The sequence below is a fragment of the Phoenix dactylifera genome, unplaced genomic scaffold (assembly GCF_009389715.1).
Source record: "Phoenix dactylifera cultivar Barhee BC4 unplaced genomic scaffold, palm_55x_up_171113_PBpolish2nd_filt_p 000769F, whole genome shotgun sequence".
NCBI lineage: Eukaryota > Viridiplantae > Streptophyta > Magnoliopsida > Arecales > Arecaceae > Phoenix > Phoenix dactylifera.
Genome location: NW_024068140.1, coordinates 179589 through 203620, shown reverse-complemented (window position 1 = coordinate 203620; position 24032 = coordinate 179589). Strand labels below are relative to the sequence as shown.

General features: G+C 39.8%; 1 protein-coding gene across 2 annotated transcripts; it reads right to left on the bottom strand.

Moving 5' to 3' along the window:
• Positions 1-6802: 6802 nt before the first annotated feature.
• Positions 6803-11384, bottom strand: LOC120107112 (pentatricopeptide repeat-containing protein At1g04840-like). 2 transcript variants are annotated; one of them, XM_039120273.1, is made up of 4 exons: positions 9603-11384; positions 9072-9131; positions 7250-7481; positions 6803-7167 (listed from the first exon to the last, which is right to left on the bottom strand). In XM_039120273.1, exon 1 carries the CDS (start codon positions 11060-11062, stop codon positions 9761-9763), a length of 1302 nt encoding a protein of 433 aa, XP_038976201.1. In that variant the 5' UTR covers positions 11063-11384; the 3' UTR covers positions 6803-7167; positions 7250-7481; positions 9072-9131; positions 9603-9760. The 2 variants fall into 2 exon arrangements, with proteins under 2 accessions (XP_038976201.1, XP_038976202.1); XM_039120274.1 differs by lacking the exon at positions 9072-9131.
• Positions 11385-24032: the final 12648 nt, after the last annotated feature.

Here is a 24032-nt window from a genome sequence, read left to right as displayed (position 1 = left end):
TCTGAGTTCTTATTTTGTTTTTCGCCGAAAAGGGGTCGCCGAATCTTCACCAGATTGAGGTAAGGAGTCGAACTTTTTCTTCCTCATGGTTTCTTGGCTTGATGGCCGAGGTCGCCAATTGTTTTGGACCGATGAGCAGCTAGAAAGGCATGAAACAGGGTTGTCCCTACTTCCTTGTCTTTTTCTTGGATTGTTGACCACTGCCGGCCACGGCTCATGCTTGGGACTAATGCCATCGCCGTCGGGTGGAGGAACTGCTGCGGGCCATTGTCCCTCAGCTCTGCCATACCGGGTTGAGAAGAAGAGGGAGAGAGATGTCTCCACTATTTTAAGTAGAAGAGAAGGCTCTCTCTCTCCTCTTTTCTCTCGCTCTCTAATGTTTTCTCTCTTTATCACTCTTTTTTCTCTCTAGATATTTTAGGACTAGTAAAGAGTCCAGATATCTAGGTAAACCCAGATTGACCAGGTGGATCCTACGAGGGGTCTCGAGCTAGCATTGTACATCCAGAGGTCCGAGTAAACAATGCTAAAAATTAATACAGTTTCATAATTTCATGCCATTAATTGTAGTTGTTGTGGTCACTCAAATGATTAGGGCTAGCTTGTAGTGGGACAACCATCTAGGCAAGAAGGTGTTGAGTAGACGACTTTGTCCTCAAATTGCCAGTTACCTTATCTAAGATCTCATATGGACCCACATACCTAAAGTTAAGCTAAACATTCATATAGCAATTATTAGCATGTTGGTGCGGACACCAGTGCCAGGTCAGCCGGTCGCTAAGGATCCAGCCAGCTCAGCGGGTCCCAGCCGATTCAGCCAGCCTGATTTTATTTTAGATTGATTTATTTTAGTTAGATTTATTTTATGTTGATTGGATTTATTTGCATATTATCATTTTAGGGCCTTTTCGGGATTGTTTTATTTGTAGGGATCTATTTGTTATTTTGTGACCCCATTTATATGGGTTCACCCTCATGTTTAGGTCTTTGATGAATGATGAAAGAAAATTAGCCTTCCTATCTTCTTCTTCCTCTTTCTTTCCCCTCCTCCTCTTCTCCCCCCCTCCTCTTCTTTTTCCTTCCCTCTCCTTCCTGCAGTTGTCCTGCATCAGCTTTGGTACCAGAGCACCTGGTTTTGCCTCTGTTGCCAAAACCCTTTTCTTTTCTGGGCTGCCGTGGGTCAGGCTACGAACGAGAGGAAAAAAAAAAAAAAAAAAGAAAAAAGAATCCATGTTCCCGTGGCCATCATCCTCCCAAGGGAAAAGCCCCTAAGGACGATTCCCCCACCCCACCCCGCGCACGTCCGACACCTCCAACGCCGTCGCAACCGCTACCGAGAGCACCAACCGCGCGCCCTGCGACCCGACGAAGAGGATCTCCCTGAGCCACCGGCCAACCGTGGCCGTACCCAAGCACGGAAGAGAGGAGGACGCGCTCAGCTCCGCCCGCGTCCCCGTCGCCAGCTGCCACGCTCCATTGCATCTCGGCGTCGCCGTCCGTGGCCAGATCACTCATCGACGCTCCATCGTATCCCGCTTCCACACGCTCCCGTGCGTCCCCGGTCGCCGATCTCATCCGGATCCGAGGAAAGGGGCACTGCCACTCCCGAGCGCCCATCGTCCCGATCGTCGTCGCTGCCTTCCCCTCTTTGCGATTCTCGACTCCTCGCAGCAATCGCCCGCCTGTGCCCCCATCTCCTTCAACCGCCACCGCACCCCATGCACCGGTTGCTGCGGAAGCAGGTAACCACCTGCAACCTCCTCCCCTCAAAGCCCCACGATGGAGCCGAACCCGTAGTGGGTTCCCGGAGCGGGTGCGCCCGCTAACCCGAACCCAATCGGGTTAAAAAAAAAAAAAAAAAAAAGAAGAAAAAAGAAAAAGAAGAAGAAAAAAAAAAAAAAAAAGAAGAGTACCTTTCATCTTCCTCCTCTGATCGTCCGCAACTCCACCGCCGCCTCCGCCTCTCCTCCCCCGTTCATACGCCGCTTCCGCCTCCACCACAGCGCTGCCTCCGACGTCGCCGCTTCCCCTCCGCCCGCACGCAGCGCCGCCCTCTTCCTCTGCCGCCCGCACGCAGCGCCGCCCCCGTGCTGCGACCGCCTCCGCCTCCACCGCAGTGCCGTCCCCGTGCTGCGACCGCCTCCACCGCAGTGCCGCCCCCGTGCTGCAACCGCCTCCGCCTCCACCGCAGCGCCGCCCCCTTCCTACGCCACCCACACGCAGCGCCTCCCCCGTGCCACGATTCCCTTAACCCTTCCCTCCTCTTTCTTCCACTGATCGCACCCCCCCTTCCCCACTGTGGGATCAAGGGTAACCCCATCTCTCCTCCCCTTTCTTCTTCCTTCACGGCCGAACCCACCTCACCTCCCACCCCACCTTCATTTTCTCTCTCGAGCCGATTCTCTCATCGGGCCCGCGCCCGCACCCCCAAAGAATCCACCGGGCCCGACTCTCAGGCCCTAAACACCGGGCCCAATCCGATTTCCTCCTCACAGGCCCAAGCCCGTCGGCCTGCAACGCCACTGCAGAGCCCATTTCGACCTGCCGTGTTGCTGAGATCAACCCCAACTGGAGCCGTTTGACAAGCCTACTTACTGTGCAGCATTTCTGGTCGTCACCCCAACCCAGGTCAGGTTTCTTCCCTTACTACAAATTTTATTTGTTTGTCTAAATTTAGAATTAATTAACTCTTATGTGCTCTATTGATATTGCTTCCTAAAAATTCAACACATCCACTCCAAACAACACCAAAACCCTAGTAGTGGCCTGTCTTTGTTATTAATTGTAGGGCTACCTAATCTTTGGAAGTTCTTTGAGGCTCTGTGCAACCCTGCAAACACACTGAAAACTAGTACTATTTGACTGCAACTACTTATCTGAATTTGTTACGTAATTCAAAGCCAATTTCAATTGCTTGAGTTAGCTTCTGATTATATTGAGCATCTACTTTGCAATTTTGAATTCATTTCATGCATTAGGTCTACTTAGGAACCTTTATAGTTGGTCGGATCATACATTTTGTCATTCATTTATGCATCTACATAGTGGTCGTGTCGCATCTCACCCTGAGTCCCAATTAGGCATGGATTCCAAAATCGAAGCTCTATTAAAAGCTATCCAAGACGCTAACGTTCAAATCCAAAACAACAATGCCCAAATTCATGACCTAACCACAATGTCCACCCAGGTTAATACCCGACTTGATTCAATCGAGGTTTCACTTCAGAGGGTTATTGAATTTAAGAAAACTAGTACCTCCCATTTACCAGGTCTTGAAGGGGATGACACCCTAGAACAACTCCTAGAACAACAAGACTCTGTTCGGCAGGACAATTTTGATAATAGGTCTGTTCCGGGTCACCATTATGCCTACCCTCGCCCTAGAGGACCAGGTCCCTTTCCTAATATTGATAGAGGTTACCGACATAACGTAGAACCCAGAGATCTTCGTGACCCTGATGGAGGCGTAATGAGAGGCATTAGGGTGGAAGCCCCCACTTTTGACGGTCGTCTTGACCCGAAAGTCTTCTCCGATTGGTTACACGAAATGGACCACTTCTTTGAGTGGTACAATCTGTCTGAGAACAAAAAAGTTCGATTCGCTAGAATGAAACTCCTTGGTCGAGCTAAGCTGTTTTGGCAAAACACTGAACAACTATTAGCTAGGAGACATCAACATGAAATAACTGATTGGGTAGAGATGAAAGAGAGACTTAAAGAAAAATACCTGCCTCTGAACTACCAAGACGATCTCCTTAACCGATGGAACACTAAGTCCACATTTGTAAAGCGCCCTGACACACGGAGCACTCCCACGGGTCTTAATTCCTTAGGGTCCAAACCTTCTGTCGGGTCCACTACTCATAGGCCCCCTCCTACTGCCCGTGTCCCAGGCCGAAACACTAATAGCAAGGGAATCCTTGGTGAGCCTCCCAAACCCCATTCCAAAATTCAGTGTTACAAATGTCAAGATTTTGGTCACGTTACCTCTCAATGTGCTAACAAATTTTTCGTTATTGCTCAGCAAGAGCAGGGAGGTGACATAGATGACTTAGAGGAGCAAATCTATGAACCAAACCTCGATGACATTCAGGACATTGAGGAAGAGTGTGATGACAAACCTGAAACCCTAGGATGCACCCACACTACACCTAGCTCGCTTGCACAGTCAGATAGCGAGTCTGACCAGTCTACCATGAGTGTAGTTGGATATGCCCTCGCACAACCCATCGAAACTGATGTTAGGATTTCTGAGCTTGCATATGCACTTACACAACACATTCATAAGTTGTATCAGGAAATCTATAAGGGCATTCATGCATGTACTGCTCAATATAAGATGCAAGCTGATTTTCATGCTAAAGAATTTCAAACTTGGGATTACGTAATGATCTGTTTTAAGGAATTGCAGTCTCTTAGTATTGGACCATTCAGGGTGTTGCACAAGGATGGCACTGACGCCTATGCCATTGACTTTCCATTTGATTTTGGTCATAGCCTTACTCTTAATATTAAAGATTTGGTTGCAATCCCTGATGACTCTTTTGCTGCACACTCTCCTGCGCCCGATGTTTATCCTATTATTGATTCCATGCCATCTTCGTTTCTTTTTATCCTCCATCGAGCACAAAAAGAGTATATTGATTCTATTTTAGCCGAGCAAATAGTTTTTGACAGTGATGGAGGCATCCAGCGTTCTCTGGTTCGTTGGCGTGGACGACCAAAGTCCGGTTATACTTGGATCCAGCACGAGGAGAGACCACTGATTGACCCCGACTTGTTGGAGTACTACCGGGGCTTTACCGAGCCACTTGCGTCGAGGTCGACTTCTTTCCACCCGAGGAGAGTTGGTGCGGACACCAGTGCCAGGTCAGCCGGTCGCTAAGGATCCAGCCAGCTCAGCGGGTCCCAGCCGATTCAGCCAGCCTGATTTTATTTTAGATTGATTTATTTTAGTTAGATTTATTTTATGTTGATTGGATTTATTTGCATATTGTCATTTTAGGGCCTTTTCGGGATTGTTTTATTTGTAGGGATCTATTTGTTATTTTGTGACCCCATTTATATGGGTTCATCCTCATGTTTAGGTTTTTGATGAATGATGAAAGAAAATTAGCCTTTCTATCTTCTTCTTCCTCTTTCTTTCCCCTCCTCCTCTTCTCCCCCCCTCCTCTTCTTTTTCCTTCCCTCTCCTTCCTGCAGTTGTCCTGCATCACATGTATAGCAAAGAAGAATATAAGGAGTTATTTAGTACTTGCGACCATCGAGTCGGAAGCCCTAGCATCCCATTGGGTAAAGCGTAGATCCACCCATGGGTGCGAGGCTTCTACTGTGCATCTTGGGGTGCTCGATTTGCTGGGTATCCTTAAGTAGACTCAGGGGCTTGACGCTCCTGTGGGCCTGTGGCTCCTTTCTAAGGACAAACAATAACCTTATGGCCTTGCTGACCATATGTATAATAGGCTCCTCTAGGCCACGTATAATCCTTCTAATAATGAGATCTACCGCATCTATCTAATTTCACCTAAAGGCTGAGCTCTAAAACTTGCACTAGTAGTGGTAGACCTCTTTATTCTTAATTCAATGTCATTATCATGCTAGCCTTGAGAATCATTTGACCAAGCCCTATACTTCACATTTTTCTCTTTTGCAGCTTGAGTATTATTAAGTCCTTTCTCTATCACCGGAGCTTTGTTACGAACCTCTTTATAGGTGGATAGCTCAAATGCAATAACCAATTGTTAGATCCAACCTAAGTTCGTTCTCAAATTTTCTAGCCTGGTCGCCCTCCACTGCTATCAATGTTCGAGCATATGCAAACATTTCTTCGAACTTTGTTGCATCTTGGGCAACTAACATCTTCCCTACTCTAGTCGATCGAACTTCCAGAATTTCTGAAAATGGATACTTTGGAGAAAATACTTCTCATATCTCTAAATCCTTCCCAAGTGATAGGCGCATCATCCAGTCCTTGATTTCCTTTCTTCATCTTCCAACAATCTGTTGCTCCCCTTTGTAGCACGAAAGTGGCCAAAATGACCTTATTGATACCAACAACGACCTAATACACACCTTCAGATAAATTGATACATAATTTCTAAAACATGATATTCATTAGTACACAATCTTCAACCAGATGATACAGACCTAGCAAATTAATCATCCGGTAACCCAATACACACCTCGAGAGGAAAGAAAAAAAAGCTTCTCAGACGGATGGACAGAGACTTGATGAGGAAGAAGATGGATGGATGAACAGCCTCAACTCTCCACAATGTATCATGATTTTCTTTATTTTTTTAAAAAAAAGTTGTGAGACGAGCACAAGCTCTGTTAATAAGAAGAGTCCTAACCGAATATAGCCCTTGGGTTTCCACATTAAGATGTAAGCTACAGTAGACATGGCAAAAAAGAAAACTCGCTCTACATAATTTTGTCTGATGCATGCACCAAAAAAGTTTTGTTCCAATAATCACGAATTGCACAGCCAAGCTATTATGTCCCTTCAATTCAATCGGGTGAAGCACGTTATGGATAAAGCTTTTAGACTCATTCAAACACAAGAAACAAGCAGAGATGGATCTCTTAAAAGTGGTTTTATAATTTTGACCTAACCATTCAACTTTTTTTTTTTTTTTTTTTTGCTGAACCATTCAACTTATTGCAATCCAAAATAAACTATGAAAGATGTCAGCTGTAACTATGTGAAGTTTGTGGCTTTCACCAAGTCCCAACTGTAACATTTTAGTCTATGAAAAACCACATTCTAAACCTAGCACAAATATTAGCAAACAACAAGAGGTTGAGTTCACAAGCCATTTTGCATACATAATCTTTAGAGGAAATCATACATGCATGAGCTTCTGAAAAAAAAAAAAAAAAAAAATCGTAAGCAGATGTTACACAAGAATCACAACATTTCAGCACCTTAACCATCCCAGCCCTGCTCAACCTTGTGTGAAGCATCATCTGTTGGCACTCAGTGCATCTAAAGTTAATCAAACTGCTCCCAAAACAAGCTATTTATTATATTCATCATACTCTTACATGGAATTGTAGGCACCATTTCCTCTTTTCTAAAATTCTTTCGACGTCCACTGATGCAGTTGTATAAGAATCCAGTTTTTGGAACAACTTTTTGAAGCTTAGGTTGCTCATTGACTGAATCTGAAGATTAAGAGGTAATCAGTAAAAGCAAAGAAAAACCGTTGCCTATAAGAAATAGAGCATTGCTAAAAAGATATGTCACCTGATTTGCATTCAGTGGTCTTTCCCTTCCTGAATGAGTTTATTGTTCTCCAGCTTCAGTCTTGATATAATGGATATCATCATCACTCAATTGTCCGTCCCCAACTTCTAGCAAATCTGAGTTACCCTCCTGTCACCCTGTTCTTTTTGAGTGGAATTTTGTTTTCAAACCAGACTTTCCTCTAGAAAGGAAAAAAAGCAATTATCTTCCTCCAAATCTGAAAATTGCAATCCTGCGCAATTTTGAATGTTAGAGGATGTGTACAACTTATTGGAACACTTTCCACCCACTACCATGCAGCACCTTTCTAAACAGCATAATGAAGGAGTCGCCTTGCAGAATCTTATTTTTAAAACTGATAAATGTTACAAGTGTCAAAGTATCCAGAAGAACTGGAGATGCTAGCCTTAATAATACCTGACAAAGCATCATGTAAATAATACATTTGGAACCTTCTTTGGATACAACTGAATGAACGCAATGTATAAATTATTGTGCAAACTGTCAGAAAACTACACAATTTTAAGAATTCCTAAACCGAAATGAATTTAGGCTTGATAATAGTTTGCCAGAAGTGACAAGTTCAGACAACAAAATGTTGTCAATTGTCAATGTACAGAAGATATCTACACAAACTTCAGTTAGATTGGCACTTTAACTAGAAGTGTCAAATTGATATGGCATAGATAAGGTTCTAATGTGATGATAACAGGCAGGAGTAACAGAAGCTGTCAAGTGTAATTTATGTATGAGGCATTACGAAACCCAAAAATTTGAGATGTTCTCGTTACCCTCTCATTACTGCACCATAATGTTTTGGTTCCTAGCCATGTCTAATCACCAAATCAGAATCATCAAGAGCAATTAATAATTTGAAAAGACTGACAAAACAAACTAATATTGCAATTTGTTTTTACAAAACCAACATCTTTTCACTTGGTCACTAAATATGTAGCTTGATAAGAATTACATAAGGAAACCTAATGAGAGATCAATCTAATTCAGTTTCCTTAAAGAAGGGAAACTTCACTGGACATCTCTACTATTGAAATGAGAGAAGCTTTTGTGAATGGACTTTTGTTTGTAAATCAGTGCCTTTAAGGGCAATGGAAGCATAATAATGCAATTAAGTAAGAGAGAGAGAGAGAGAGAGAGAGAGAGAACAAATGAACAAGACTCCAATAAATCTATTTCTTGAGATTAAAAAAATCAAAGAAATGGAAATCCAAGAGTCATCAGCCTAGTATCTCTATCTCTAATGAGAAATCTACAAACTTTGTGCTGTCCTAAATATTTCTACAATCAGAAACTCACAGAAACCATACGCAAATGGTATATAACTTTGGAGATAGTTATACCCCATGTGCTTTATAAGTCGACCAAAAATATCTCATAGCTTATTGCTTCCTTTTCTTTTCCTTTTCCTGTTAATCCAATAAAAACTAAGTGAGCTGTGGGGCTCTGATGATCAGACCTATTTCATGAATCAATCCGGAACTTGCATTGTCATAATTTTCCCTCATAAAGAAGATAGTGGACACAGGCAACTCAATTGTTAAGAAATCACAAATTAGGTCATTTGTCCCAACTAACATAAATCAACAAACTGTTTCTTCTTTCCTTCATTCTTTCTTTTTCGGATGCATGTACTAGAACTTGACAAATGGACTACTGACTATAACAAGTTACTAGTTATAATTCATCTGCTGACTACATAGAAACAAAATGAATAGGTATATAGATTATTGAAATCCTTACAAAAAGGCAGTCAAAACCAAGATATGAGATACGGCTTATACAAAACAGGTAGGAATAGACATACATAAATAATTGTTGTGAATCAGCTTGCCCGCTTTGCAACAGCAACACTGCATCAGTGTACCTGATGGAAGGTTCGATTTTAAAAAGACAGAAACAAAATAATAATTGTATTTCTCCACATTAACAATTGAAACCACATCAAATTGACCACCAATAACTTCAACTACAATGCTTTTAGATTACACTAGATCTAAATGATAATAATTATTGAATATTATAATTTGGTCATTGGCAATCCTTTTTCAACAATTAAGACAAAAATAAACCTTACAGAAAAATATCGGCCTTGCCAATCACCAGTGCCCACCCTCATTAGAATACCAGATTTAAGTATTAATTACACAAATCCTTCTACTCTTATGTAGCTGATCTATTTGAAATGATAATTCTTAAATATGAGTATTTCACACCAAAAGCAACTCTATGACTCTATCATGCATTAAAATCCTTGGCTCTCATTAACAAAAAGCACTTAAAACAAGGAATTGGAATTAATTTAAATAACTAACCATAGGCTCTGAAACACACTGACCTTGGGTGGAAGCAAGCGCCAATTTCTAACTATGGCATTCCAATGAGTTCTTGTCCAATTCATCAATGTACTCGGTGTTGGGAACATACCCTTGTTATCTTGCTCAAGTTGTTATCTTGCTCTGATTTACAGTAAATCTCTCTCAAACTAAGGTGAGATCAATCACCAGCAACAAAATGATTTGTGCTTCCCTCAACCTCAATATTACTCCACCCAGGTGACAACCCCATGCCCCTATCCTTCATATTGATCCTCACCTTCTCTGCATCCTCCCATCTGCCAGCCCCAGCATACATGTTGGAAAGGAAGATGTAGCTACCTTGATGTTTAGGCTTGAGTTTGAGAAGCTTCTCTGCAGCAAATTCAGCCAATTCAACATTCTTATGAGATTGACAAGCATTAAAAAGAGCACCCCAAACAATAAAGTCTGGTTCAATGGGCATAGCCTCCATGAAAGCAAGGGCTTCATCCAGCCGCCCAGCTCTTCCTAACAGATCCACCATGCAGGTGTAATGCTTCACATTCGGCTCAATCTTGTAATCATATCTCATGCTATCAAATAGCTCAAGCCCTCGCTCCACGTTTCCAGAGTGAGAGCATGCCATTAGCATGGCCAAGTACACCCCTCCATCAGGCTTGACACATGCACATTTCATGTCCTCGAAGCACTGAAGTGCTTGCTTCCAGTTCCCATGGACAGCCCATCCCATTATCATTGCAGTACAAGTAAGAATATCCCTCTCCTCCATATGCTCAAAGACCTGGCTGGCATGGTCAATCTTCCCGCATTTTGAGTACATATCAACAAGAGCTGTTCCTATCACTCCATTTGCCCGAAACCCATTCTTTAGGACATACTCATGGATCCGAATGCCACTCTCCAGAGCCCCCATTCTTGCACAAGCAGAGAGCACCGATGCGATTGTGTAATTGTTAGGCCTCATGCCTGCTTCCAACATCTCATCAAAAGTCCGCAGAGCCCGTGCATTTTCGCCCAGCTGCGAGAAGCCTGCTACCATCGTCGTCCAAGAAACCACATTCCTCTCAGGCATCCAATTGAAAAGCTCGGCCGCCTGCTCCACATTACCTTTTTGTATATACCCATGAATCAAACTGTTCCAAGAAGCCACACTCCTCTCTGGCATTGACTCAAAGAGCTCCCGTGCACCCTCCATATTACCCAACTGGCAACATGCACTGATCGAGACATTCCATAGGAGCACATTAGCAGACTTGTGCCATTCAGGAGTATCATCAAACACCTGGAGCGCGAGGACAGACGAACCAAGCTTGACATACATATCGACGAGGGAGGTGCGGACAAAGGGATCAAGGTCGACGCCAAGCTTGGCGGCGAAGGCATGGAGGGAAGCGCCGACGCTGGGAGCAGGAAGAGAGGCAGCAGATTTGAGGGCAAAAGGGAAGGCGAGGCGGCCCGGGCGGAGGCCGGAGCGAGCCATGAGGGCGAAGTGGGAGAGAGCGGATGAAAAGAGGAAATTTTCGGAGAGGGCGCGGATGAGGGCGTCGAAGAGAGGGGGGAGGGAGACGGGGGGGAGTGGTGGTGGTGGAAGAAGGAGAGGGCGTAGGACATTGAGCGGAGTGTGGAGCAGGCAGCGACGAGCTGGGCGGCGAGGCGGCCGGTGAGGGGGAGGCGGCGGCGGAGGAGGTGAGCGTGGATTTGTTTGAGGTGGAGAGGAGATTTGGAGGAGTGGACGAGGGAGATGAATTGGAATTCTGAGGGGAGGGGAGGGGGATTGGGCTTCAAGAGGGGAGAGAGGTGGCCCATGGTGACCGTTGGAAGGGAGAAGTGGCTAAGGGTGACCTACTCTTTATAAGCACCCGGATGGACGATCTGGATTTAAGGATGTAGATTTTATAAATTATTATTTTTAAGGGTTTTTTTGCATGAATATTTTTAAAAAATTTAAATTTACATAAATATTCTCTTAAAATTTATATTTATTTTTGTACCATCATAAAATACTATTTCTTACACAAATGCCCCTAACATAACGATTATTCTAACACCATTAATAAAAACCATATTTATTTTAATTAAAAATAAAATAGAATTCTAAAATTACTTTTTGTCCATCACCGCGATTGCCACAATATCAAGTGCAATGAAGAAAAGGAAATGGAAAGGGGTTGAATTCATTCACCTCAAGATCTCAACATTCGGAGCAATCAAACTCGAGCTACAATGGCAAAAATTCAACCTTAGTAGAGGTTATTTTGTATTTCTTTTCTATCTTTCTTTTGTGTATGTGATTAAAAAATCTCGTATGGGATTTTTGGTATAACTGATAGTGTGAAAAATCAGCTTCTTTATAAGGTTTGGTTGTACTCGAGAAATAGCTAGATTGGGGTTGATTGCTATAAAAAATTGACTAAGTTTTGCTAAATTGGAAATTCAACAAGGAATTCCTAAGTGTTGGAACTTGGGGTTAGTTTAGCTATACTAAAAAAATAGTTTGATTTTAGTTGATTGCTAGAAAAATCAATTAAGTTTAGTTGTGAGTCGGAAAATGATTATTTTATAATTTTGTTCAGAGATTATAGTGAAATTCTCAAGAAAAAGACTTGAAAAATAGATATAGAAGTTGAGTTTGGATCCGAACCACTATAAAATCTTTGTGTTTGAGTTGTTGGTATTTGTTCTTATGTTATGCATTCATTTATCACTTATTTTGCTGTGAATATTTAAGTTTAAATTAATTTCATTTAATCATTGTTTAAGTTTGTAGAAAATTTTGAAAAATCCAGTTTACCCCTCCGGTTGTCATCTTTGGAAACACTTATATAAGCTATTATAAGATGATTATTATATTGATTATTATAATATAATAATCAAGATGATTGGCTCCAAAGAAAACTTTTTCTTAGTAGAGCTTTGGCTCCAAAAATTCAGATTGGAGCTTTTTCTTAGTAGATTTTTTTTAGCTCTCGGAGAAATAGAATATACTGTTTAAAAATATTTACCAAATACTTTTAATATCACCAAAAGGAGCTTTTGGCCCTCCAAGAAGCACCATTTGGCCCATCACAAAAAATGCCAGATGAAGCCTAAATATAGATTACTCCTTTCTTTTCTAATAATATATTATCTGGTTCAAGTTCAAGTTATGCTTATAGTGTAATTTGTTAGATATTTTAAATAAAATGATATGTTTATTTATTTATTTATTTGTTCCATAGTGGCCCCAATATTGGAAGATAAGGGTAGCTATTTGACTTGTTCAAACTAAAGGTTGTGAGATAGTTATCAGCATACATATAGGAGTTAGTTTTCTTGATGGGATGAAACTAACTTGTACAACGTGCATACAAGGGGTCCCTGGTCTTGCTAGATAGTGTCTGCCATTCCCATCTATAGACACAAAAAGGAAGAAGGCATAGACCAGAAGAATTTCTTGTTCCCTACAATCTCCATTCTCAAAGTCTTCATCTCCCTAAACCTTCAGAAAAATGACATCAAATCTGATCACATGGCTGGAGGTAATTCTATTTCCGCCGTGTTTAATTCATCTGATATATCATGAGGTTTTTAGTTTCTTATTGATATACCATATAGTTTTATCACATTTGGTATCAGAGCCATGCTTCCATGCCTGTGTTCGATTTAATTTTTGATGGGTTCGAGGGATGAGTTTTTGAGATCTTCTTCATGAAATAGGTATTTCAGAATAGAGTGCACAGTCACAGAGTTGTGTTTTGTTTCTCCTTGAAACTTTTGATATGAGAGACACCATTTTGAAACAGAGTTTTGGTATATACTATAGACATTCAATAGGCTCTATAAGAGGTCAAACTACCATAAGCATTTATATGACCCTTGTTATCGGAAATCAAGATGAAGAGTCTGGTTCAGTTTTTAAATTTATGAGTCTTCCCAAGACAGAATGTTAGTATAACAAGAATCAATAGCCCCACGACTGTGCTACCTGGATTGTTGCCAGGTTAGTCTTCAATCCACTTGAAACAAAATATAGAGGGAGGAAAAGGCCTGACACAAGGTCCTCCACCTTTTCTACCATTGCACCTGCAAAGGGACCATCTTTGGGTACCAGAACCCCAATCATAAAAACACCAAATAAAGCATGTGTTCCTATAGTATCTATCACAAAACCAGCAGACAGAACAGCCGCTAGAGTGGCACAAACATATATTTCCCCTACAGGCTCACCCTCTAGTGTGCGTCGTGCAATCCATAACAAGATGGGTCGCACACGGATTATACAAAACAAGACAAATTCAACTCCACAAAAAAGAACCTAGAGAGAGATAAGAGGGAAATGGCTTGAACCAGATGGGACAACGGCAAGGGTAGGAGGATCCAAGCAGCAGACCTGGCTATACAGTCAATATTAGTTGTAAGGAGCTTGAGCTCCGCAAGGATACAAGCTAGGACTGGGAAGGCTGCGATGGATAGAGCAACACCAATGAAAACCTAAAAAAAAAAAAAAAAAACGGAGCACCCTGAATGTCCTTAGAGATTGTATTTCTTATGATAATGCTACAAGAGATGATTTTGGAATAATTAGGAAAATGGTTTTGGTAGTGACATTATTATCTTTACCAACATAACTTAAGGATGCCTTGGAGCGTGAATATTAAAATTCTTGGGAGTAGCCACAGCATCCCAATAAATTTTATGCTTACATAAAATCATTTTAAAATTAGCTTCATAAGAATTTTTGGCATCAAATTGTAATAAAGTTATAAAATTTCGTAATTTTTACCCACAGGGAAATTATTAAATTTTATGATTTGATTAGAATGAGATGGTAATTTTAGGCATCAAAATAGATTTTTCTATGCCCACAGGTACGGAAAATTTATTTCTTGATGTTTGAATTTATCAGTCTTATTAATTAAAGATAATAGTAATTCATGTGTGATGCAACCTCTACCCACAGGAAGGTCAGGATTACTGTTATATATAGTTTCTTATTTTTCTTTATCATAGCATGTGATTATTCTTTGGTTATTTGCAGCTATTCCTACTGCTATTATTGATAATTCATCTCGCATTCCAACACTTTGTGGTAACAATTATTCCGACTGGAAGGAAAATATTCTCTTCACTTTGGGTTGTATGGATCTTGACTTGGCGCTCCGTGAGGATGAACCTCCCACTCCCATGGAATCCAGTACGCCACAGGAGATTTCTAAGCATGAGCGATGGGAGCGGTCAAACCGCTTAAGTTTAATGCTCATAAAAACTCATGTCAGTAAGGGCATAAGGGGTTCAATCCCTGACTGCACTAAGGTCAAGGATTATATGAAGGCTGTTGAGGAACAGTTTGTGAGTTCCGATAAGGCCCTAGCCAGTACCCTAATGAAGAGATTATCTACCAAAACCTTCAATAATTCTAAGGGTGTCCGTGAACACATCATGGAAATGAGGGATATTGCGGCTCAACTGAAGTCCTTGGAGATTGAAATTTCAGAGCCATTTTTGGTTCATCTCGTGCTCAACTCTCTCCCTTCAGAATATAGTGCTTTCAAAATCTCCTACAACAAACATAAGGAGAAATGGTCAATCAATGAACTTCTGACCATGTGTGTACAGGAGGAGGAGAGGTTGAAACATGAGAGGCCCGAAAGTGCACACATGGCAACTCATGGCAAAGGAAAAGCCAAGATAGGCAATCATGTCCAATGGGGCAAGAAGGAGCACAAAGTACCAATCAAGAAAGATGGTATTAAGCGGTGTTTCTTTTGCAAAAAGAAAGGTCACTTCAAAAAGGATTGCCAAAAGTATAAAGCCTGGCTCGTAAAGAAAGGTAATTTCAAATCTCTTGTATGTCATGAATCATTATTTATGGATGCTCCTAAAAGTTCATGGTGGGTTGACTCATGTTCTTCAATCCATATTGCCAACACAATGCAGGGATTACTCAACCTCAGGAAGCCAATGGGCAGTGAACAGAGTGTCTATTCAGGAAACAAGATGCGTTCACATGTGGAGGCGGTTGGGATGTTCCGACTAGTTTTAGAAATTGGATATATTTTAGAATTAAAAGATGTTTTTTATATTCCTGGATTTTCTAGAAATCTTATTTCTATTCCTAAATTGTCAGTACTTGGTTATGAATTTTCATTTAAGGGTTTATGTTTGAACATTTTTATGGATAATTGTTTGATTGGTAATGAAAAATTGGTTGATGGTTTATTCAAAATTAACTTGGATCAAAAATTTGAAAATAACTGTTTTTCCTTACATACAAATGTTGGCATAAAGAGGAGTCTCATAAATGAGGACTCTGGCTTACTTTGGCATAAGAGATTGGGACACATCTCGATAGAGAGAATTAAGAGGTTAATGAATGATGGAGTTCTTAAACAAACTCTTAACTTCACTGGCTTCGGAACTTGCGTGGACTGCATTAAGGGCAAGCAGACCAACAAGTCCTCTAAGGGTGCCAAAAGAAGTTCAGAAATTCTGGAGATCATGCACACAGATATCTGTGGACCATATTCTCCCAGCTTGAATGGTCAGAGATACTTTATCTCATTTATTGATGACTATTCAAGATTTATGTATCTCTACCTTTTAAATGAAAAGTCTGAGACACTTGATGCCTTTAAGATTTATAAAGCTGAGGTAGAGAAACAAAGAGAAAAGAAAATCAAGATCGTAAGATCTGATAGAGGTGGGGAGTATTATGGTAGGTTTATAGATAAGGGACAAATGAAAGGTCCATTTGCACAGTTCCTTGAAAGTGAGGGTATAGTTGCTCAGTATAGTATGCCTGGCACACCAGATCAAAATGGTGTAGCTGAGAGAAGGAATCGTACGCTTATGGATATGGTGAGAAGCATGATTAGTAACTCAAATTTGCCACCTACCTTATGGAGTGAAGCTCTGAAGACCGCTGTATATATTTTAAACAGGATTCCATCTAAGGCTGTCCTTAAGACACCTTTTGAATTGTGGAATGGATGGAAACCCAGTTTGAACCACTTACACGTATGGGGTTGTCCAGTTGAGGTGAGGGTTTACAATCCTCACATAAAGAAACTTGACCCAAGGACAATTAGTGGTTATTTCATTGGGTATTCCCTGAACTCCAAAGGTTTCAGATTCTATACACCCTTAAATAGTACTAAAATTGTTGAGTCTAGAAATGCGAAGTTCTTAGAAGATCATGAACCTAGTGGGAGTGACCATCCTCGTAAAGTACAACTTGAGGAGGTACAAGAGTCGGTTGTTTCACCTTAGAGTGAAATGCGTGTGATTGTGTTCCGAACACAATCATCTGAGCAACAACATACTGATCAAGAACAGGTTCAACCCGAACTTTTTCAACCTACGGATAATGTTGAAGAGTTAGGGATAAGGAGATCTTCAAGAACTAGAAGACCAGCAATTTCTAATGACTATGTTGTATACCTTCAAGAGTCTGATTTTGATGTCGAACCTAAGGATGATCCAACATCATTTTCACAAGCCATGAGTGGAGAAAATTCCACACTTTGGTATGATGCCATGAAAGAGGAAATGGAATCAATGGCGAAAAATCAGGTTTGGGAACTCGTTATATTACCTAAGGGAATTGCGGCCATAGGCTGCAAATGGGTTTATAAAACCAAAAGAGATGTCTCAGGTAATATTGAACGATATAAGGCCAGACTTGTTGCCAAAGGTTTCACCCAAAGGGATGGCATTGACTACCATGAAACCTTCTCTCCAGTTTCTAAGAAGGATTCATTCAGAATTATCATGGCGTTCGTGGCTCATTTTGATTTAGAGCTACATCAAATGGATATGAAAACGACCTTTCTTAATGGGGATCTTAAGGAGGAGGTTTACATGGTACAACCTGAAGGTTTCAATACAGACAATAAAATGGTTTGCAAGCTTAAGAAGTCTTTATATGGACTAAAGCAGGCCTCCCGCCAATGGTATATCAAGTTTCACAATGTTATAATTTCATTTGGATTCATTGAAAACATTGTAGATCAATGCATATACCTTAAGGTCAGTGGGAGTAAGTTTATTTTCTTGGTCCTATATGCAGACGATATTTTACTTGCAAGCAGTGATTTAGGTTTGCTACATGAGACTAAACAGTTTCTCTCTCAAAACTTTGAAATGAAGGATATGGGTGAAGCTTCTTATGTCATTGGCATAGAGATTCACAGAAACAGAATTCTAAGGACCTTAGGTCTGTCTCAGAGAGCCTACATTGAAAAGGTTTTGGAGAGATTCGGGATGAAAGACTGTGCGTTCTCAGTAGCACCCGTTATTAAGGGAGACAAATTCAATAAAGGCCAGTCTCCTCAAACTGAATTGGAAAAGGAAGAGATGAAAAAAGTCCCTTATGCATCTGTAGTGGGCAGCTTAATGTATGCTCAAGTTTGCACGAGACCAGACATTGCCTTTGTAGTAGGGTTATTGGGTCGCTATCAAAGCAATCCAGGAATGGAACATTGGAAGGCTACAAAGAAAGTGATGCGATACCTACAAGGAACCAAAGACTACAGATTGACTTATAGACACACTGACCATTTGGAGGTGGTTGGGTATTCAGACTCGGATTTTGCCGGTTGTGTGGACACCAGAAAATCTACTTCAGGATATATTTTTCTTCTTGCTGGAGGGGCTGTGTCCTGAAAAAGTAGTAAGCAAACCATTGTTGCTACGTCTACCATGGAGGCAGAGTTCATTGCATGCTATGAGAGTACTACGCAGGCATTATGGTTGAAAAACTTTATTGGTGGTCTCAAGGTTGTCGGTAGTATAGAGAGACCCTTGCGAATCTATTGTGATAATATAGCTGTTGTATTCTTCTCTAAAAATAACAAGAGTGGAAGCAGAAGCAAACATATCGACATCAAGTACCTCAGTGTAAGAGAGAATATAAAGAGACAAGAGGTATCTATTGAACACATTAGCACTCAATTGATGATTGCAGATCCCATGACTAAAGGGTTACCGGTAAAGCAGTTTAAAGGTCATGTGGAAAATATGGGACTTGTTAATTGAGTTTATGTTTTTCTCTCTATTTGTTCATGAACATAAGTTTATTATGATATTCAATGAATTCATTTTTATTTGCGCATAAAGTATTGAATTCGTAAAGAGGACCCGAATAACCTTAGTAGTTGTTCATAAAGAAATTGCTCTTAAAGTGCTTAATTAAGTAACTTGATGCATAGTGATGCATGGAAGGGAGTACTCACTTGACTAGAGTATAACCGCTATGATCCATGTGTTTGGTTACTTGATCGAGTGGGAGCATTCCACAACCAAATGAACAAAGTAAAATTGGCCAATTATAAGTACCCAATGCTTCTATAAGGTTATGTGGGCCAAGTGGGAGAATGTTAGATATTTTAAATAAAATGATATGTTTATTTATTTATTTATTTGTTCCATAGTGGCCCACATATTGGAAGATAAGGGTAGCTATTTGACTTGTTCAAACTAAAGGTTGTGAGATAGTTATCAGCATACATATAGGAGTTAGTTTTCTTGATGGGATGAAACTAACTTGTACAACGTGCATACAAGGGGTCCCTGATCTTGCTAGATAGTGCCTGCCATTCCCATCTATAGACACAAAAAGGAAGAAGGCATAGACCAGAAGAATTCCTTATTCCCTACAATCTCTGTTGCCCAGTAGATACAACCCAAGAGGGGGGGTGAATTGGGTCTTTTAAAATTTTTATGCTACTTCTAAAACTTTTTGATTAACTATGCTAAGTTGTATAGATGCACAGTGAAAGTTAAACTTAGCAAGGGTTTGATGTATAGACTTCGACTTGATTAAAAATGCTTGCAACTAAAGGATGTGCGGATAAGAATTAAGCAAGCAATTTATCTAAATAAGTAAGTGTGTTAGTTAGACAATAACTAGAGGCATTACAAACACAAAGGACATATAGTGGTTCGGTGCACCCCAGCACCTACATCCACTCCCCAAGACCTCTTGGGAATTTCACTATAATCCTACCGATTACAGCCGGTTGTTTTACAAGCTCACAACCCAACTTGTTGTTTTACGAGCGCACAACGAACTCGGTCGGTTTTTCCAGGCTCACCGACTAGAACCTCCCCCGATTGTTTTCCCGGGCTCACAATCAAACCCTTACACGTTGGTTTTACCCTCGGCTCACCAACAAACCTATCACCGTTGGTTTTTCCCTTTGGCTCACCAACAAACCTTAACACCGTTGGTTTTTCTTTGGCTCACCAACAAACCTTAACCCCTTGATTCAATCCCTTGATTGAATCAAGTTACAAGATATTAAAACAAAGTATAAGACAAAATAAAGCTTCTTAAACAAGCAAATATGACAATATAAACAAATAGAGTAAAGAGAAGCCCTCAAACGAGTTTTGAAGATGGAGGAGCTCGGCTTCTTCTTTACTTGATCCTCCTCTGATTTGGCATGAAGTAGAGGATCCCCGAGGCAGCACACGGATGGAGAGGAAGCTTTCGGATTCACTTGGATGCTCTTCTTCTCTCTATTTCGTTTTGGATGGCCCTTTTGTGCTTATGGGAGATTTCCTTTGTAATCTCTTTGAGATCTCTTTCCTAGATGATCTCTCCCACTTCCATGAGTTCTCCCCTAGCTCTCTTCTTGTTTTTATAGCTTTAGATGGCGTGGAAACAGGAATATAGCCGTTAGAGACAAGAAAAAGAGCCGTTGGACACAGTCTGCATTTCCTGACAATGTTACCGTTGGGATCGGAGTCGACTCGCGCGATCAGGAGTCGGCTCGCCTGTTGCAGGAGTCGGCTCGTGTTTTACCGGAGACAACTCGGCCACTGTTCCAAATTTGAATTAATGTGCTTGCCTCGACTGGGAGTCGACTCGTCTTAACCTGGAGTCGACTCGCCAACTTCTGGAGCTGACTTGGCAATTTCGGAGTCGGCTCATCCACTGAAGTCCGTGGATCCAATTTTGAATTTTGTCCTCTCGAGTCGACTCGACTGTCCTGGGAGTCGACTCGAATCTCAGAGCCCGAACTCCCGATCCTCTGTCTTTTGGCTCGTCCAGTCTTGGAGTCGACTCGAACTTCCTTGGAGTCGACTCGGCTCTCAGTTTGCGAAACACAGCCTTCTGCCATCTTGGTGTAGCGCTGCCTTGGAGTCGACTCGAGCTGTCTGGGAGTCGACTCGAATCTCAGAGGCAGTAACTTGGTTTTCTGTCTGTTGATGGTCGCGGAGTCTCGGAGTCGACTCGTGCAATGCGGGAGTCGACTCGAATCTCAGAGTCCCAAAAATGCTCTCTGACTTTTTCTTTGTGTTCCGCTGAGAGTCGACTCTTGCTTTCTTTGGAGTCGACCTACCAACCATCGGAGTCGACTCGCATTCCACTGGAGTCGACTCGAATCTCAGACCCGAAAACTGCTCTCTGACTTTTCTGCCTGTGACTCCTAGGAGTTGACTCATACTTCTCCGGAGTCGACTTATACTTCTCCGGAGTCGACTCGAATTCCACTGGAGTCGACTCGAAGACTGTTCTTTTGAATTTTTTTTTTGATTTTACTCCTCCAATTTGAATCTTTTGAACTTTAAGCTTGGGCCAATAAATTGTAGCTTTCTTCCAACTTGAGAGCTTTGGAGGCCTTCTTGTGTTCTCCCAACTTGCTATGTTCCTTGCAAAATAAATATCTTTCTCCTTGCAACATAAACATTAGTATCTATACTTCAAGGTTTTGTGATCATCAAAATCAATCTATGAATCAATCTTTGGGTCATCAATCTCCCCCTTTTTGATGATGACAAAACTTGGAGTATATGCAATATAAAAGATATTGATTTCTAGAAGTGATACATAGCTAAGTTGCATGAAGTAGAAAACATATATATGTAAAAACATACTTCATGATAATACTTTAGATTTAATCAGCTTAACACAATTAACATATTTAAATTTTAAGCTGATTTGTATTCAATTCAAAGTAATAAAGCATTATGAGTATATATAGCATATACTTAGATATTTCTCCCCCTTTTTGACAATATCAAAAAGATAGTGAAACATTAAGCACAAAGATCAGAGCAGAACACATCGAGTGTGAATTCAAGAGGTTTTCTAATTTGATACCACAGATAGTTTTCTAATCAAGTGTAGGTGGAATCTTCCTTAGGTTAATTCAAGAAGTACTACAAATGATATTCAAGGAAAAACATGAGTGGAAATCTAACCTCTCTTCACTGAGTATGAAAGCTTGTTCATTTAAGACCTTTTGTCCAATCTATTAAGTATTTTATCAACCATGAGAGCAATTTAATTAATTTTCTTAATGACTTCAAAGTTCTTTTATGATAATAGGAGCATTGGGGCACAAATATCAAAATATACATTCATGCAATTTTTGATACATCTTAGAGCTCTTTTAAAGACTTTCTTTTATTTCTTTAGAAAATAAGCACAATTTGATACATAAAATAATGAATTTGCACAAAATTGAAGTTCCAAAAAGCAAGCCAATTAGAGCTCATTAGTGAAGTTCCAAAATAGATTTTCTAAGAGATACTCAAGAAAATTTAACACATTATTCTCCCCCTTTTCATTAAATTAGAGGCTCTTAAGATTTGCAATTTGGTTCAAGAGTGATGCATGAGATATACTAACCAAATAACACGCCTCAAGGTGTATCATACAGATTTTCAGATTTAAATTTTAGATGATACATATTGGAGAGTATTAGAATCACTTTTTATTTAGTATTCTTTCTCTCTCCTTTAGTTATAGATTTATGTGATTAAGTTCCATAAGACCTCTCCTTCTGAAATTTTCTTTCTCCCCCTCAATTGATCATTCCATTTAAGAGTTTAGAATCGTAAGATAATGTTCAATAAGATTGTCAATCTCAAAAATATATTTCAGCTTATTTTCATAAGACTCAAGGTTTGAGATAAGACAACCTTTATAGAACTCATCTCAAGGAAATTAAAGCATGTCTTGCAATATAAGGAGGTTCATCAAAATCAATCCATAAAATTCAAAGTATGCATCAAAATAAAGTGTCTTTGGGATAGGATACTGAATATCTAAAGCTCCCCCTCAAAAGATGCATTCTTCTTTAATCATTTTAAATTGTTGAATTTCAGATTTTAGTGATAAACGTGAATAACACTGAAATTCTGTAATATCGAGAATGTAGAGTAATCTAGTATTATTCCAAAATTTGTAGTAATTACTCTTTCTAATCCTTTACGAACAAGTTATGCTTTCTCTTAATCTTAGAGAAAATGTATAGAAATATTAATCAGAAAATGATTCATTTGAAGCTCAATTTCTTTCAAAAGCATTTACATTTTCTTTCTTTTAGAGTCATTTGAGTGAACTGAAATATTTCTAGTTTTAAGATCATTCACTCTATTGATGGAAGTCTTTAATAATGTAAGAGAGAAAAACATATAGATGATCATTGAAGTATATCTATTTATAGAACTCAATTTCTTAATTATAGTTTTTCTGCAATGGATACATGAAGCATAATAAATCTTTTTAATATCAAAATAAACTCATATATTTAAAAATATTTGTTTGCAATTAAGATCATTGAAAGACACATTATTTAGACCAATATTAGTATACTTTGAAGATAAGAAATGATATGTTTCATATGCGTATCGGAGCAATCAACCAAGGCATCAAAATTAATTCTGTTTTTCTTAAAGTAAGATTTTATTTAGAAATCATATTGAGTTTAAGCTTTTATACAAAATCAGATTCTGAATTTCATAAAGATTTCCAATAGAGCCTTTCAAGGTCATAATTTGAGATATGTATCTTCCACATTATAGCTCATCTTAAATCATTACGATTGAAAACTTATATTTCAAACATATAAGAGCATATTCAGAATCTTTGTATTTAATGTGAGTTTTGGTATGAATTAGCACATTATATACCAAAGTTACGCAAGTTGAAAGATAAAACAAACTCAATTCATTTTGCCTAAATAGAGATATCCTTCTCTTCTCCTTTTTACAAATTTATTTAACTTTCAGATTTTAACGATGATTGTGAATGACAAATCTGAAATTTCTTTTCAATAAAACTAAACAAAAGATGTTATGTAGCAATTCAAACATTCAATCAAATTGTCCAAGTATGAAACATTACAAAATATTGAGAACCCATAATTTAAAACATCATGCCACATGCAAAATATATTATGTGTTAAGTCATGCATTAAAATATTAAGAACAAGCATGTCAAGGATCAAAATCAATTCTTTTCAAATAAACTCCCCTTATTTAAACATTATCTTGCACTGATTTCATCCTTAAAGTGTGTTTTCAAGTGATTAAAAATTTGACTTGATTATTCTTATATATTTTCATTTACTTTGTCTTTCATTTTTATTTTCTTATGCTCTATACTCTATTTGCTCCCTATCCGGTGGAGTTGGGAAGGGGCACGAGGTACTACCACTAGCCTCCCTCTTATGCCG

What these genes read in the sequence shown, in the direction of transcription:
- LOC120107112 (XM_039120273.1), bottom strand. Translation starts at nt 11,062, where the DNA reads ATGGCTCGCTCCGGCCTCCGCCCGGGCCGCCTCGCCTTCCCTTTTGCC.